Source organism: Rhinatrema bivittatum, chromosome 9 (assembly GCF_901001135.1).
Source record: "Rhinatrema bivittatum chromosome 9, aRhiBiv1.1, whole genome shotgun sequence".
Classification (NCBI taxonomy): domain Eukaryota; kingdom Metazoa; phylum Chordata; class Amphibia; order Gymnophiona; family Rhinatrematidae; genus Rhinatrema; species Rhinatrema bivittatum.
In genome coordinates, this window is record NC_042623.1 from 127,573,257 (window position 1) to 127,589,623 (window position 16,367).

Genomic DNA, 16,367 nt, shown 5'->3' on the forward strand with positions numbered 1-16,367 from the left:
TACCTCACTCGTCATATTCCTTTCCAGATCATTTATAAATATATTGAAAAGCACAGGTCCCAGTACATATCCCTGAGGCACTCCACTGCCCACCCCCGTCCACTGAGAAAATTGTCCATTTAATCCTACTCACTTTTTCCTGTCTTTTAACCAGTTTGTAATCCACGAAAGGACATCGCCAGCTATCCCATAAGAACATAAGAAATTGCCATGCTGGGTCAGACCAAGGGTCCATCAAGCCCAGCATCCTGTTTCCAACAGAGGCCAAAACCAGGCCACAAGAACCTGGCAATTACCCAAACACTAAGAAGAACCCATGCTACTGATGCAATTAATAGCAGTGGCTATTCCCTAAGTATTATTGATTAATAGCCATTAATGGACTTCTCCTCCAAGAACTTATCCAAACCTTTTTTTGAACCCAGCTACACTTACTGCACTAGCCACCTCCTCTGGCAACAAATTCCAGAGCTTTATTGTGCATTGAGTGAAAGAATTTTCTCCGATTAGTTTTAAATGTTACTTGCTAACTTCATGGAATGCCCCCTAGTCCTTCTGTTATTCGAAAATGCAAATAACCGAGTCACATCTACTCGTTCAAGACCTCTCATGATCTTAAAGACCTCTATCATATCCTCCCTCAGCCGTCTCTTCTCCAAGCTGAACAGCCCTAACCTCTTCAGCCTTTCCTCATAGGGGTGCTGTTCCATCCCCTTTATCATTTTGGTTGCCCTTCTCTGTACCTTCCCCATCGCAACTATATCTTTTTTGAGATGCGGCGACCAGAATTGTACGCAGTATTCAAGGTGTGGTCTCACCATGGAGCGATATAGAGGCATTATGTCATTTTCCGTTCTATTAACTATTCCCTTCCTAATAATTCCTAACATTCTATTTGCTTTTTTGACTGCTGCAGCACACTGAGCCGACTATTTTAAAGTATTATCCACTATGATGCCTAGATCTTTTTCCTGGGTGGTAGCTCCTAATATAGAACCTAACATTGTGTAACTTCAGCAAGGGTTATTTTTCCCTATATGCAACACCTTGCACTTGTCCACATTAAATTTCATCTGCCATTTGGATGCCCAATCTTCCAGTCTTGCAAGGTCCTCCTGTAATGTATCACAGTCTGTTTGTTTGTGATTTAACTACTCTGAATAATTTTGTATCATCCGCAAATTTGATAACCTCACTCGTCCGTATTCCTTTCCAGATCATTTATATATATATATATTGAAAAGCACCGGTCCAAGTACAGATCCCTGAGGCACTCAGTTTACCCTTTTCCACTGAGAAAATTGATCATTTATTCCTACTCTGTTTCCTGTCTTTTAACCAGTTTGTAATCCACGAAAGGACATCGCCTCCTATCCCATGACTCTTTAGTTTTCGTAGAAGCCTCTCATGAGGGACTTTGTCAAACGCCTTCTGAAAATCCAAATACACTACATCTACCGGTTCACCTTTATCCACATGTTTATTAACCCCTTCAAAAAAATGAAGCAGATTTGTTAGGCAAGACTTCCCTTGGGTAAATCCATGTTGACTGTGTCCCATTAAATCATGTCTTTCTATATGCTCTACGATTTTGATCTTGAGAATAGTTTCCACTGTTTTTCCCAGCACTGAAGTCAGGCTCACTGGTCTATAGTTACCCGGATCGCCCCTGGAGCCTTTTTTAAATATTGGGGTTACATTGGCCACCCTCCAGTCTTCAGGTACAATGGATGATTTTAATGATAGGTTACAAATTTTAACTAATAGATCAGAAATTTCATTTTTTAGTTCCTTCAGAACCCTAGGATGCATACCATCTGGTCCAGGTGATTTGCTACTCTTTAGTTTGTCAATCTGGCCTACTACATCTTCCAGGTTCACAGTGATTTCGTTCAGTTCGTCTGAGTCATCGCCCCTGAAAACCATCTCTGGAACTGGTATCTCCCCAACATCCTCATTAGTAAACACGGAGGCAAAGAATTCATTTAGTCTTTCTGCAATGGCCTTATCTTCCCTAAGAGCCCCTTTAACCCCTCTGTCATCTAATGGTCCAACCGACTCCCTCACAGGTTTCTTGCTTTGGATATATTTTAAAAAGTTTTTATTATGAGTTTTTGCCTCTATGGCCAACTTCATTTCAAATTCTCTCTTCGCCTCTTTGCCATGACTTTTTTTATTTTTCCTAGAAGCCTCTCATGAGGAATTTTCTCAAATGCCTTCTGAAAATTCAGATACATTACATCTACCAGTTCACTTTTTAGCTATATGTTAACCCCTTCAAAAAAGTGAAGCAAATTTGTGAGGCAAGACTTGCCTTGGATAAAGCCATGCTGACTTTTTCATTAAATCATGCCTTTCTATATGTTCTGTGATTTTGATCTTTAGAACATTTTCCACTATTTTTCCTGGCACTGAAGCCAGGCTAACTAGTCTGCAGTTTCCCGGATCGCCCCTGGGGCCCTTTTTAAATATTGGGGTTACATTAGCCACCCTCCAGTCTTCAGGTGAAATGGATGATTTTAATGATAGGCTACAAATTTTAACTAATAGATCAGAAATTTCATTTTTTAGTTCCTTCAGAACCCTGGGGTGTATACCATCCACTCCAGGTGATTTACTATTCTTCAGTTTGTCAGTCAGGCCTACCACATCTTCTAGGTTTACCATGATTTGGTTCAGTCCATCTGAATCATTACCCATGGAAATCTCCTCCAGAACAGGTATCTCCCCAACATCCTCTTCAGTAAACACTGACACAAAGAAATCATTTAATCTTTCCGCGATGGCCTTAACTTCTCTAAGTGCCCCTTTAATCCCTCGATCATCTAATGGTCCAACTGACTCCCTCACATGCTTTCTGCTTTGGATATATTTAAAAAAGCCTTTCTGTGAGTTTTTGCCTCTACAGCCAACTTCTTTTCAAATTCTCTCTTAACCTGTCTTATCAATGTCTTACATTTAACTTGCCAATGCTTACGCATTATCCTATTTTCTTCTGAAGGATCCTTCTTCCAATTTTTGAATGAAGATCTTTTGGTAAAATAGCCTCATTCATCTCACCTTTTAACCATGCTGATAATCGTTTTGCCATCCTTCCACCTTTCTTAATGTGTGGAATACATCTGGACTGTGCTTCTAGGATTATTAAAAAAAAAAAAAAAATACCATGTCCACGCCTCTTTCAGTTTTTTCTAACTGTTTTTCTCATCTTATCAGATTTTCCCTTTTGAAAGTTTAGCACTAGGGCTGTGGGTTTGCTTACTGCCCCCTTCCAATCATTAATTCAAATTTGATCATATTATGATCACTTTTGCCTAGTGGCCCCACAGCCGTTGTCCTCCAGTGTCTCGATGCAAAATCTCAAGATCCCACTTGCAGGAGCTCCTAGTAAAACATAACAAATGGACTCCTGTGTGGGAACAGACAGGTACTAATCACAGAGGCCCAGACTCAGATATTCTTCTCACTGCGATACCCCCGAAGGGACCTCCAAGGGTACCATCGCCTGTCACTACATGTGACACTTTTGCCTCCCAGGCGAATTCGCAGATCTCAAAGATATTGACACAATTTCTCTTAATGGTTGATCAGCAGCATCCAAGACAGCATGTGAGGGTAAGGCTGTGAGCTCAGACAGCGCCTCAAAGATCTTTAATATGCAGGAAGGCTACACCCTAAATTTCAAGTCCACGCTGTCCCTCCCCCTCAGAGTACGGATGAAGCGGGTCGATTCACAGAGCAGCCGCTGCCTCGTGGAAGAGATCACCAGGCTGCTTTTCCAACGTTCCATCCACCAAGTACCTGTCGTTCAGCACAGTCAGGTATTCTACTCCCAATACTTCCTCATCCATGAAAAATTGGTGGGTCTTCATCCGTTCCTGGCCAGAGAAAAATTCAAGATGACTTCTCTCAAATCCATCTTGCCCTTCCTATGCTCCAACGATTTGAATGTGTTCACTCGACCTCAAGGATGTGTACTCTCATATTCCTATGCACCATGCGTCCTGGCGGTACCTATGCTTCCAGGTCAGTGGACACCCCTTTCAATACAAGATGCTCCCCTTTGGCCTCTCATAAGCCCCAAGCGTCTTCACCAAGTGTCTAGCAGTATATGTGGCCCACTTAAGGAAACAGGGAATCCAACGGTTTCCTTACCTCGCCACCTGACTGCTGGTAGCCCTATATCCCCCCTGTCTTATGCAACAACTTGCTGACAACCATTTGCTGCTTGGAAAGTCTGGGCTTGATCATCAAATAAGAGAAATCCAATCTGCAACCAACTCGAACCTACAATTCATTGGGGCCATATATCAGTAGAGAGTTAGACAGAGCATTCCTTCTGGATGACAGGGTCCTCACCTTGCAAACCCTGGCCGCTCAGCTCCTGAATGCCGCGAGCGCCTCAGACCGGCAAGTCTTAACCATTCTGGGACACATGGCAGTATCCATCTATGTAGTGATGCATATGCGCCGTCTGCAGTGAGGCCTGAAGTTGCAGTGTTCACAGCTCCGACACCCCTTATCACGGCAGATTGTCCTCACACCGAGCATGAAAAAGGACTTGAGCTGTGGCTGGGGCCAACTGTGTTCACCGGTGGGGGGGGGGCCCGGCCCACCCCACCCCACCCTTCTGCCCACTGGTCCATCAACTAGTTCTCATCACAGATGCCTTGAACAAAGGGTAGGGTGCCCATCTAGCCTAACTTCGAACTCAGGGTCTCTGGTCAATCTGGGAGAGGGCCTAGCAGATCAATCTCCTGGAATTTGGGGCCATTGGCAATGTACTGCGTATGTTCAAGAGGTTTCTCCAGGGAAAACAGTCATGGTCCATACAGACAACGAAGTAGCAATGTTCTACATAAAGAAAGGAGGGGGGGCGGGGGGGTCCAGTTCCTGGAAATTGTACAAGGAAGTGATACAGATCTTGGAATGGGCAGAATGAAGATCCATTGCACTACAGGAGACTTATCTGCTGGGGACAGAGAACGCCAAAGCAGACAAGCTCAGCAGAATCTTCCACCACCATGAATGGGAGCTTCGACAGGATGTGGTGGAAAGACTCATTCAAACTTGGGGTCTTCCTCCATGTCCATCTTTTTGCTACTGAACACAACTGAAAAGTACCGATTTCCTGCTCTGTTTACCCCAGCAACAAGTGCCTAGCGCAGGATGCTTTCCTCATCTCTTGGACAGGGGGTCTCCTGTACTCTTACTCTCCCATACCACTCATTTCCAGGACAATTCAAAAGTTCATCAAGGACATAGAAACATAGAAATGACGACAGAAGAAGACCAAACGGCCCATCCAGTCTGCCCAGCAGACTGGATGGACATGGCCGATCTCATCCTCATAGTGCCGGCATGGCCCAGACAGCCGTGGTATGCCTATCTGATCATTCTCTTCATCGACCGGCCCATCACTCTGTCACGGTGCAGACTTGCTCTCGCAGGAGGGGGGATCCCTTCTCCACCCCATTCATTCCTCCCTACATCTCACAGCATGGAGGTTGAAAGATTCAGGTGATTTAATACTGTCCTATCTCCACAAATTCAGGATATCCTAGTGTCAGATACACGACTTGGCGTGGTGAGCAAGGAGTAGATCTATTCTCCTGTTCTCCAGAACAATCATTGGACTACTTCCATCTTCTGTACCAGGCTGGCCTGGCAACAGCCTCCATCAGAGTCCATGTCTGTGCCATTGCAGCCTACCATCATCTCCATAATGGTTCACCGGTGTCATGCCACCCATTGCTCTCCAGGTTCATGAAGGAGATATTCTGAGTCTGTGCCAGCCCATTCTCAAACCTCTGGTTCTATAGGTCCTCAAAGTTCTGGAACAGCTTATGCTTCCCCCCTTTGAACCTTTGGAAAGCAGTCACCCCGAGGTATCGCTCTTGGAAGGTTATCTTCCTAGTCACCCTCACCTCGGCAAGGCACGTCAGTGAATTACAGGTGTTTGGTTCACTATTCACCATACCTGGAATTTTATCATGACAAGGTGACTTTGCGTACGTACTCTGAGTTCCTACCCAAAGTTGTCTGCATTCCACCTCAACCAGACTATCACCCTGCCGACCTTTTTCCCAAAGCCGCACAAGAACGATAGCGAGCGGTGGCTTCACATGTAAGACTGCAAACATGCCCTGGGTTACTACAAGCATAGAATACACTCTGAACACAGAGCTTTGTCTCCTTCAGTCCTAATGCCCCGGGACTTCCCGTCTCCAAAAGAACTTTTTCATCCTGGATTTCCCACTGTATCCAGTTCTGTTACAATAATAAGTCTAAGATCTTGGCTGATTCCCTGAAGGCCCACCAGGTCTGGGCCATGGCAACGTTCATAGCCCACCTGCACAAGGTGCCTATCCTGTATACATGCAAAGCCACTGCAACTGAAAACCCCAATACTCTTCACCTTGAACCAAAATATATAGACGCTGCACAGCTAACTATATCCGGAAATGACCATCATACTAGGCTTCCTCGTCAGGGCTTTCGCCTATTCAACTCGGCCTTATAAATAATCATAGATCATGTTGATAAAACTATTTTTTGAATATTTTTCTTATGCACTTAAAACTTGCCAAATCCAAGGCTGTGTTGAGCCCGAAATGATATCATACTTTATGCAAATCCAACAGTAAAAATTTCAACTTATCTTTGAGCGATTCAGTATGTAGTGAAATTGTCCATCTTGAACCAAAACAATAATCACAGTGCTGATGACCCATCAGTGCTGATGATGGTCATTTCCGGATATAGTTAGCTGTGCAGCGTCTATATATTTTGGTTCAAGGTGAAGAGTATTGGGGTTTTCAGTTGCATTGGTTGATTTCCATTACTTTTCGTTCACAAACTCAAGTCCTACTCTATTGATTTGGAGGTTACATGCAAAGCCACAACATGGTCCTTATTACATACCTTCACTTCACGTCTCAGTATTGCCTTGACTGGCAAGCTGCTGCATATGCTGCAATGGGTAGATCCATTCTTCAATCAGGAACACTGTAAGGAGATTGTCTGCTACAATGTGCTGGATTGAGCGCACCTCCTATTCTCTCTTGGGGGATGTACCTATTCCCCAAGAAATTTCCTCTGCACTCCACACCTTTCAGCTGGGGACTCCCAGATAGCAAGGCTAATTCATCCCTGCTTATTTTCGTGAAAAAAGCATGTTTGCTTACCGTAAACTGTATTTTCCATATATAGAAACTAAACGCAGGTGCGCACAGTCCAAAAGTCTGTGTTCTTGGAGAAGCTTCGCCACCTGGCTGCCCGGAGGACGTCCCAGACAGCATGGCTAATTGATCCTACTCTCTATGGAAAATACAGTTTACGATAAGTAAACTTGCTTTTCTGCTTCTTGGAAACATCTGACTTAAATAATGTTTTCTCTGAAATGCACTCTGTTTTCCATTGGTTCTCTAGGCCCAAAGGACAGGGCAAGCAGATGGACTTTAAAACAGACGGCTCCCTAGTCAAGCTTGGTGTTGAGATTTTGTCAAGATTCAGAAAAAATAGCTAGTCTTCCAAGCCAAGCACTTGCTTGTAGGAGGAAGGCTAACTAATTTTTACGTCCTATTGGACCTTGGTAATATGTAACCATTCTGGGATTGTCAAGGAGGACTGCATATTATATCTTTTAGAAATTCCTCTAAATTGTCTTCCCAAAAGGGCATCTATTCCCACTTTTCATCTGAACCTATTGAGCTTGTAGATATCCTTCCTCCTGCAGTCAAACTTATCTGTGTGTGTGTGAAAGGGGGGTGGGATTTTACTCCAGGTACTTCTTGCTTTATAAGAAATCTAAGGGATTTAGATCCAGCCTTGATTTCAGAAACTTAAACATATATTTGAAAATGGAAAACTTAAATGTGGTTTTTCTAGGTATCATTCTGCCTCTTCTGATTAGGAAGATCAGCTATGTTTTCAGGACCTCAAGAAGTCATACACACAAACCTCTTGGAAATGAGATACATCTGTCTATTTCAGATTTATGGTAGGATTACAGCACTTCTGGCACTGTTGACTTTTTGGCCTAATGTGTCCGTATCATGTGTATTTAAAAAAAAAAAAATGCCCAGCAGTTCTCATACTTGCAAAGCCTGGTCATGTATTTGTTCCTGTTTGGATGACTGTCTTATGCTCAAGTAGGAGAATAGGCTTGTTTGCAATATTCTAGTTTTTATCTGGCATCAGGGTTTGTGATATATTCTGAAAATTATACCTCTGCTCATCATCTCAGTTAAAATTGATTGGGGTTCTATAATACTAAGGCCAAGACTTGTTCTCAAAGACCAAAGATGATATGCACCAGGCAAGAGAAAGCATTTAGAGTCAACCAATATCTGTGTAATCCCAGACTGGGATCTTAGTTTAGGTGTCCACATTCCATACCATTCAAATAGCCCCAGATCTAAAGGATTCTCTGGGGGGTGGGGAGAAGGAGGTGTGGATAACCACATTGGCCTTGAATGTTTTCTTACAGTCTATAGTAGTAATCATGCTGGAAAAAGATGGATATTCTAAAACAGCTTTACTGAAAGATTTGTTTAAAAGTGAAATATGGTAATTCTTACAATTTTATTTTCCTTTTGAAAAATCCATAAACAAAGATAATTTAGTAAATCTGTGACTGGATTATCTTCAATAACAAGTTCTCAAATAGCTCCCTCTCTACTCTGGTAGTAGAATGGGTTCCACATCCTTCCTTCCTTTGTATACAACAGGACAAATCAGTCATATAAACCTTAGAGTTAAAGCTTGTCTAGGAAAAGACAGAGGAAAGAACTAGCCTCACGTGAGTTTGAGTTCTGAGAGCATATGTCTGGGCTGGCACTGTCAGATGATGTCACCCACTTGTGTGGCTGATTTGTCCTGCTGTCTAAGGTTACAGGTGAGTACTTTCTTCTGGAGTACATGTTCTGATACTTTCGATCTTTCTATGTCATAATGAACAACTAGCATTAATGTTCAACTGCAAGATTGCTTGATTTCGATGTTATATTTAATTAGTAGTGGTATATTCATAATAAACTTTAAGAAAACTGTAAGGAAATTTCACTGTCAGCTTACTACCCAAGATGATTACAGCAGGAATACTCAGAGAAGGGATCATTAGTTATAAATAAATAGAACTTCACATTTTACTTAATGGTACTGGATAGGAGACTTGTCTGTAAATTGTTCTGCCATAAAAAGTATTTCAAATATTAGCCAAAACAGTCACAAATGAAGAATGACTTTTTAGGTTCAAATCTTTTTATTGATATGAAACAAAGTATCAAAACAGAAAACTGCATCTACAGTACACTCAAAGCAGATATACAAAATAAGTGTCATAATTATAACTTTTATTCTCTAAACAGAGGGCCCCCCCTTCTAATCCCTGACAGAAAAAAATATCTGTCTGAAAAACTTTTTTAAAACAGTTTGCCTGTCTCAATTAAAGACTGCTTGCATATAATAGAATTTTGCTATTTCCAGGGCTTTCAACAGGAAATATAGAGCAGATTTTTCAAAACATACAAAATTCTTTCACTTGAAATAATTCAGTAGAGAGTATCTTGGATTCACAACGAGAGAATATGGAGGAAAAAAGACCTCAGAAATCTGGCATACGATGTGGTTACTCTCTACAACATTATTTCAAGTGAAAGAATTTTGTATGTTTTGGTTTATCTTTCACTAGCTCCTTTGTGGTTATTTAGAGCAAATTTTTCAGTGATATGAAAGCAACCTTGAATTTCTTCTTGTACTTCTCCACGTCTCTTGTTCGTGCTGGGGCCTGTGGTTCTAGCTACCCTCTGCCATGTTATGCAGTCAAGCCACAGTTTTCATCTCTTCTAGAAAACTAAAAGGAATGACAAATAAGGGATCACAATATTCACTCAATAGTGCTATATAGAAGCCCTGTCTGTAATTACCACTCTAGCCAAGAGTGTTACAGAAAATTTCATTTTTTAAAGCAGGCAATATAAAAAATAAAATTCACAGCTTACCAGACTCTATTACTTTTTGACCTGATCAGATTTATATTTTAGGTTCTTAGAAGATATGGGAACTGCGGCTTCAGTAACAGCAGAAGGTGGTTAAGACCATATGCCCCACATGAGTGCTCTTTCACTTAAAACACCTATAAACCTCCCTTCAGGCAAACAACCAGTCAGCTTTGTGTGCAGCAATAAAAGACTGCAGTTATCTCTTCAGGTAGTAAGCTCCATAAATGAAAGCCTTAACTTTATTTTTGATAACTTTAAATTGTTAGGTTGGAATTCTTCCTTTTTTTCCCCCTCCCATTCTTCTATTTTTGTTTCTTGAAGTGAGGGCCATTCTAAACTACTGTAAAGTAGTGGCTGTCCAGAAGTATGTGGATCTCCTTACTATAAACCATTTTCTTTTCCACAGTCAATGCTGTGCTGATAAAAATGTGACTGACCATTCATTAAGGTTGCAATTCTTTCTCCTTTATTTTAGTTGTCCTCTTTATTTTTCTTTCAGGGTGCTGATAAAACCATAAAAGGCCCAGATGGACTCAGCGCCTTGGAAGCCATTGACAACCAGGCTATAAAGGCTCTTCTTAGTGATGAACAAATGGACTGATGTATCTCTGTGTACTGTATGCTGCTCATGTGGTCTCACTGCTGCTCGTTTGTTTTTCTTACTTTGTATCCACCAGTTTTTCCAGCTTGACATTAGGGAGAGGAATAGGGTTGGTATCAATCTACGTATACCCAATTGTTTCATAACTTCTTGACAGTAAAGAGATTTTCTGTTTTCAAAGAATGGAAATCTTTGTGTATAGTGTCTCCTCTACTCGGTGTGGGGGATGATTTTGGAGTGTCTGCTGTAATGAAGAGAAACTCATTCAATGGTGAAAATAGCATAAGTAGATACCAGTCTAGTTTCAGTAATATGGTTTGATGGAGCTCTTTTCTTATGCTATAGATATAGGCCTCTCCTCCCCTTTCCATTTGCCGTAAGTCATGATGCACAATATATCTTGGATTCATCCACTACCACAATCTCAGCCTGGCTTTAGATATCATTGTCACTAATCAGCCACGTAACTAAAATTATATCTGACTGGGGGCGGTCATTTTGTATCATCACACTTAAATTACATAGCAAATGTGTAAGTTATATCAATTTCAAAGTGGAGTTGCACCCCTGACTCCACTTTGAAAATTATCCTACCAAATTTACGTGCACCCACTTACAACTGCTATTTGATGTGAATAAATTTATTTTTTTTTGGGGGGGGGGGGGGGGGGAGAGAAATTAATGCATATACATTTTGGTCTTAGGTCCAAACTCCTCAACATATCTGCCCCTAGAAATGCCTCCACTTACACAGGTAAACTTACATGCTTAAAGCAGGCAATTTTGTAAATGGCTTTCTTCAGAAGTCCCTTGGAAAATTACCCTCAATATATATCAAACATAGGCAAAGAAAAACCTGCCTCTTACATTTTATATCATGTTATGGATTTTGAAGTTTAATTCTCAAGTTCCAGCACACTGCTAGCTTACACAGGAAGTTCATTGCTCACTGAAACACTAGACTGCACATATGCATTATAGCAGCGGTGGCCAAATCAGTCCTTATGAACCTGATTTTTCAGGATATCCACAAGGAATATGCATTAGTTTTGCATATATTGGAGACAATGAATGCAAATATATCTTGTGGATATCTTATTATACAGGGCAGATTACAATCTTCCTAAAAACCAGGTCTGTGTAGCTTTGGAGGACTGGAGTTGGCCACCTTTATATTATAGCATTCCCTGCACTGCTGAGAAATCTTGACAGAGCAGACAATGCTTTTTAAAATTACATTCCTGAAAAATCTCTCCTATCTGATGGTTATAAAGGAAGAATTCTCTATGGTCTTGTGTTCTGTTTTTTTTTTTGTTTAGTTAGCAGCACTCTATTTACTAAGCATTTTCCCCATAGATACAAATGGGAGAGAATCTTTACTAAGTAGGCCCCTTAGTTACTTTCTATACATGGTCCAAGGACAATAGAAAGCAGAATTCATTTCTCCCAAGGGCTATGTACAGAGCTGATTCTGAACCAGAATTTTACTTTAAAAACAGTCATTGAATGTTTTATATGGGCTGCCTTAAGTGTTCATAAATTGTAAATTTGTGTTTATTTTCCAGCTAATTAGGGGTTCTTTGAGAGTACAAAAAATCATTATTTATTGGTGTTTTTTCTTGGCATAGATACTATTGCTGGGTATCTCTTCTGGTTGAATTAAATATACACATTTGAGGAATTTAGAAGTTATCAGCCTGGAAAAGGCAGAAAAACAGAGTGGAAGATCAAGACAGGCAAAAACGCAGGACACAAAGTACTAGAGCAATTGGTGTTTATTCAATAAACACTTTTTTCATAAATTTTTCATGTGTCATCAGTCAAAAGCCCTATTTATGTATTGGCTGAATGGTAGTGCTAAGTGCTGCCATGCAGGAACACAATGTTGAATATTATCAAACATAGGAAACTATCTCACAAATTAAAATAGGAGGAGAAGACCTCAGAGCAGTTGATTATCCTCAAATGGATTACTGGCGGCTGCTCTTTTCAAGCATCTGTCATAAAAACCTCCTCCAGAAAGCTAACTTATTGCAGTATTACTGTTAGACATCTTTCAACATTAGTAATATGTTCCTTTAAAGTCACATTAGAAGTGAAAATACTGTGTCCCCATGAAATAAAAACTGAAGGCATATCAAGCTATATAATAAGACCATGAAGCCCAAAAAGTAATGCCATCAAAATTTATCTTAAACAGATTTATGAAGAGAGTCAACAGAAGCTTGCTGTTCCACTACACCTTGGAAGCAGTAAAGGTTATACCATGGAAGATGTGATGTCTCTTGCTACCCATGCAATATTGGTATTGTCAGTTTTTTAGGAAGAATCTGACAGAAGGATGGCAGGAATCAGTGTACCAGCATTGGCAATATTGGTGGCCTTGCAGACTGAAGGAGACTCTTAAGATCATCTGCTGGAGGGGGCATCAATATCAGGTACACTTCATTGATGCTAATTTCTAGTGCATTGGGTGAAGAAGCTTCTCAGAAATAGAAATTCATCAGGGTCTTGACCCCTCTTTACTGAGGTCACAAATGCAAGCCCAGTCCACACCATCAGCCTACCATTTTGGCTCAGATATTCCTGCGGCTGCCTTTATGGATCTGAGGACTTCTCTAATCAGAAGATATCAAAATATCTCCCCTTAGACCCCTCTCCTCCACAGTGAAGGAGAAGGTCTCTTCCAGAGGATCTCACCTTCAGCTTTGTAAAGAGAATGACAGATACCATTTCATTTGATTTGTATCAAAACGCTTGACGGATCCAGGTTGACACAGGGGCCAAAATGATTGACACATCCAGGTTGTGGATCCCTCCAAGAATATCATGTCAGTGCCCGATCATGACATCCTTAAAGAGACACAAAGGACAATGTGAGAGAGCTCCCACTCTGTGTCTCCAGTGAATAAGAAGACAAATACAGTATATCGCATCCAGAAGGCTCCTGGATTTGAGAATCAACTATCTGTTTAATTTTTCTCTCAAAAAGACTAAAGATCTAGAGCCTCAGTTTGCTATTTTCTTGGAAAGGATTCCTGTATCTTGACCTTATTGAGGGAGAGCTAAGAAGCCATGGAGCTATGCTTAATGCCCACATTGCTTTCTACTCACTTTTTGTGAGCCAATATATGTGAAACGTTTTTAAAGATATATGAGGTTTGTCAGAGCATTGCCTTCAAGATTAGTGTGATTCTCTGGAGTCAACCAGTGACAAAGGTGTGGTCCAGTTGATCACCTGTGTTTGAGACTACAGTGAGGGTCTCTGCAGTAGGTTATTGATGCCCACAGATTTGCCTGGCTGTGGACCTCAGATAAGCTGTTCAGGACAAGTCTCACTGACCTGCCTTGCAATCTGGAGAATCTCTTTGGAAATGAGGAAGCAGTGGCTGAAGACAACTTTCTATCCACAGCAAAGACTTCCTTCACCCCCCTCATCCCAGATGTCAAAAAGCTCTATAAACACAGCTAGCATACCAACCAAAACCTTAGATGGTGTTTTGTCTGGATTAAAAACAGCATAATCAAGATCCCAGTATCCATTCTAGAGATCCTTCCTATTGGGGGTGGGTGCAGCTGAGGCTTTATGTAAACCGTTGGTCCAGAGTAACCTTGGACACTTGGGTTCTCAGTGTAGGCAAGAATGGATACAGATTACATTTATTGGAAAACCTGCCATATCGCCCACCAAAAGGGTCTGTCTACTGCTCAGCTTCAGGCACTGCTAGACAGAATCCAGCTCTGTCTGGCTGTGGGAAGGACATGTGTAGTGTGAGCTGTCTGACCCTTTTCCTAACAGTGTGAAACAGAACTCTGGGGATCCAGTATACACCGAATATTGATGTAGGGGAATGGAAGTGTCCAGCTATCTATGGACAAGTTTATAGTCATCAAACCTGTATGGTACAAATGCTGAAAAAATACAGTGGAGAAAGTTAAAACAGGAGCATGCAAAATAGCAGCTGAAGCCGAACAACTTGTGCTAATAACACCAGAGGAAGTTGCCAAACACTTGACAAAATGTGTAAAAGCAGTCTTAGAGGACAAGTTGGTTTTAATTTCAATCGTCCATGGCTGTTTAGAGAAATACTAATATCACACAACATCTATGTATGAAAGGAAAATTGCTGAGCACAAAAAAACTGCTGAAAGTTTATAGAGAAATAGGTTTTGGAGGAGAAGAATGAAATACTTGAAAGTAAAATCAATAATCAAGGAAACAGAAGCCAGGAAATAATATTTTTAAAGTGTATAGATCTATCAAAAAGTTGAAGAAAAAAGGTAAGAGCAAACTGATTTTCCATGGACAAGCAGGACATCTGACATACAAGTGGGTTGTGCCGTCTGATGGCACTGGCCTAGCATATCAGCTCAGAAAGAATAACCTTTCTGATATGAGTTAGGAGTTCCCGCACCTCCTCAGTCTCACTTTTTCCACTTAAGTAGTAGGATATTTTGCTCTCTTTAGTCAGCAGTTTTTTTGGAGTAAGCCAAAAAAAAAAAAAGTCAGGAACTTCCCCCCCTTTATATATATATAAAAAAAAAAAGTGGGAACAAAATGGCAGCCTCAAGTGTCTAGGACATCATTACAATACTTTGAATTGTGAGGCCTATGTCAGCCAGGGTTTTGAGACACTGAAAAGCTCTTACCAGAAGCCTTGCCTCAAGAGGAAAGAGCAGCCCTAAATCAAAAAAAGACCAGAGCCTTAGAAACGGAGAAGGCCAGAGTGTTCACGATAAGGCAATAACTGCTCTTCTTCATCCTCTAGTTCTTGTAAACATAGAACTCTGTCCCCTTCAGTGTGAATGGGAGTGCAAGGAGCCTTTGTGACAACTCACATTCAGTGCTGTCATCTGTGCCAAAACCCAGCTCAGCACTGAAAGTACCATTAAATAACTTGTTCCGAAACAGATGCTGCCATCTAAAGTGCACACTTTTGCACATAAAAAATCAAAGCCAAGTATCTTTAAATAGGCAAAGTTAGATCCCTCAGATCATTTTCTGCCCTAGTGCCAGAATCAGATACATTGTTTCATTTTCCACCGTCTAAGGAGAGTCACCAGTTCATGCAAGAAATGTGGCATGATTCTGTGAAGCATTATGTAAAGGAGCTTCTGCCAACTCAGGATCAACCCTTTCCTATTATAGAGAAGTCTCAGGAAATAGGGTGGAACTGGCAAAAGTTATTCTATCAAAATTCAGCAAAGGAAGAAGAGGTGTCCTAATAAAATCCAACTATCTCTTTGAAGTAAGAGGATTCAGACTCTTGAGGTTTATGTACTCGCAGAGCTTTATCCAGAAATGAAAAGGAGTAATACACCTCCAGAGGATCTTTTTTTTTCCCTTTCCATACAAACAATAGTGGATTCAATAACTTTCTTAATTCAGGATAAATTGGATCTAAGGGTAGAGTACATGGGGGTTCTCAAATACTAGATCATTTGAAATTGATGCATCTGTAAGATGTTGCAGAAGAACTTCAGCAAAAATTCTTTTCCAACTAACTGGAAGCAGATTAATAGCTGAAACACTTAATAAAAGCCATTTATGACAATTTTGACATGGCCTCCTGTTGTGTCTGTCTCTGCTTCACCCACCTTATCTCGTTGGCGACTCCCTTCAGGGTTGATGGAAGGCTAGCTGCTGTAGCGTCTCCTGGCTGTCCTCCTCCGACGTCCCCCGACTGGCTCGACGCTGCAAGCCGCCATGTTGACCAGATGCCTAAGGGCCGCTCGCATGCGTGGCCCAACTGATGTACCAG

At 41.2% G+C, this 16,367-nt stretch overlaps 1 protein-coding gene across 2 annotated transcripts in view; it reads left to right on the forward strand.

Annotated features, from left to right (window-relative positions):
- The window catches only part of MTPN (myotrophin), a 109,704-nt gene extending 93,538 nt beyond the window's left edge, over positions 1-16,166 (forward strand). For both annotated transcript variants that reach the window (XM_029617239.1, XM_029617240.1), the window contains one exon: positions 10,504-16,166. In XM_029617239.1, coding sequence (XP_029473099.1) covers positions 10,504-10,605 — 102 coding nt within the window. In that variant the 3' untranslated portion in view covers positions 10,606-16,166. The remainder of the gene's footprint in view (positions 1-10,503) is intronic.
- Positions 16,167-16,367: the final 201 nt, after the last annotated feature.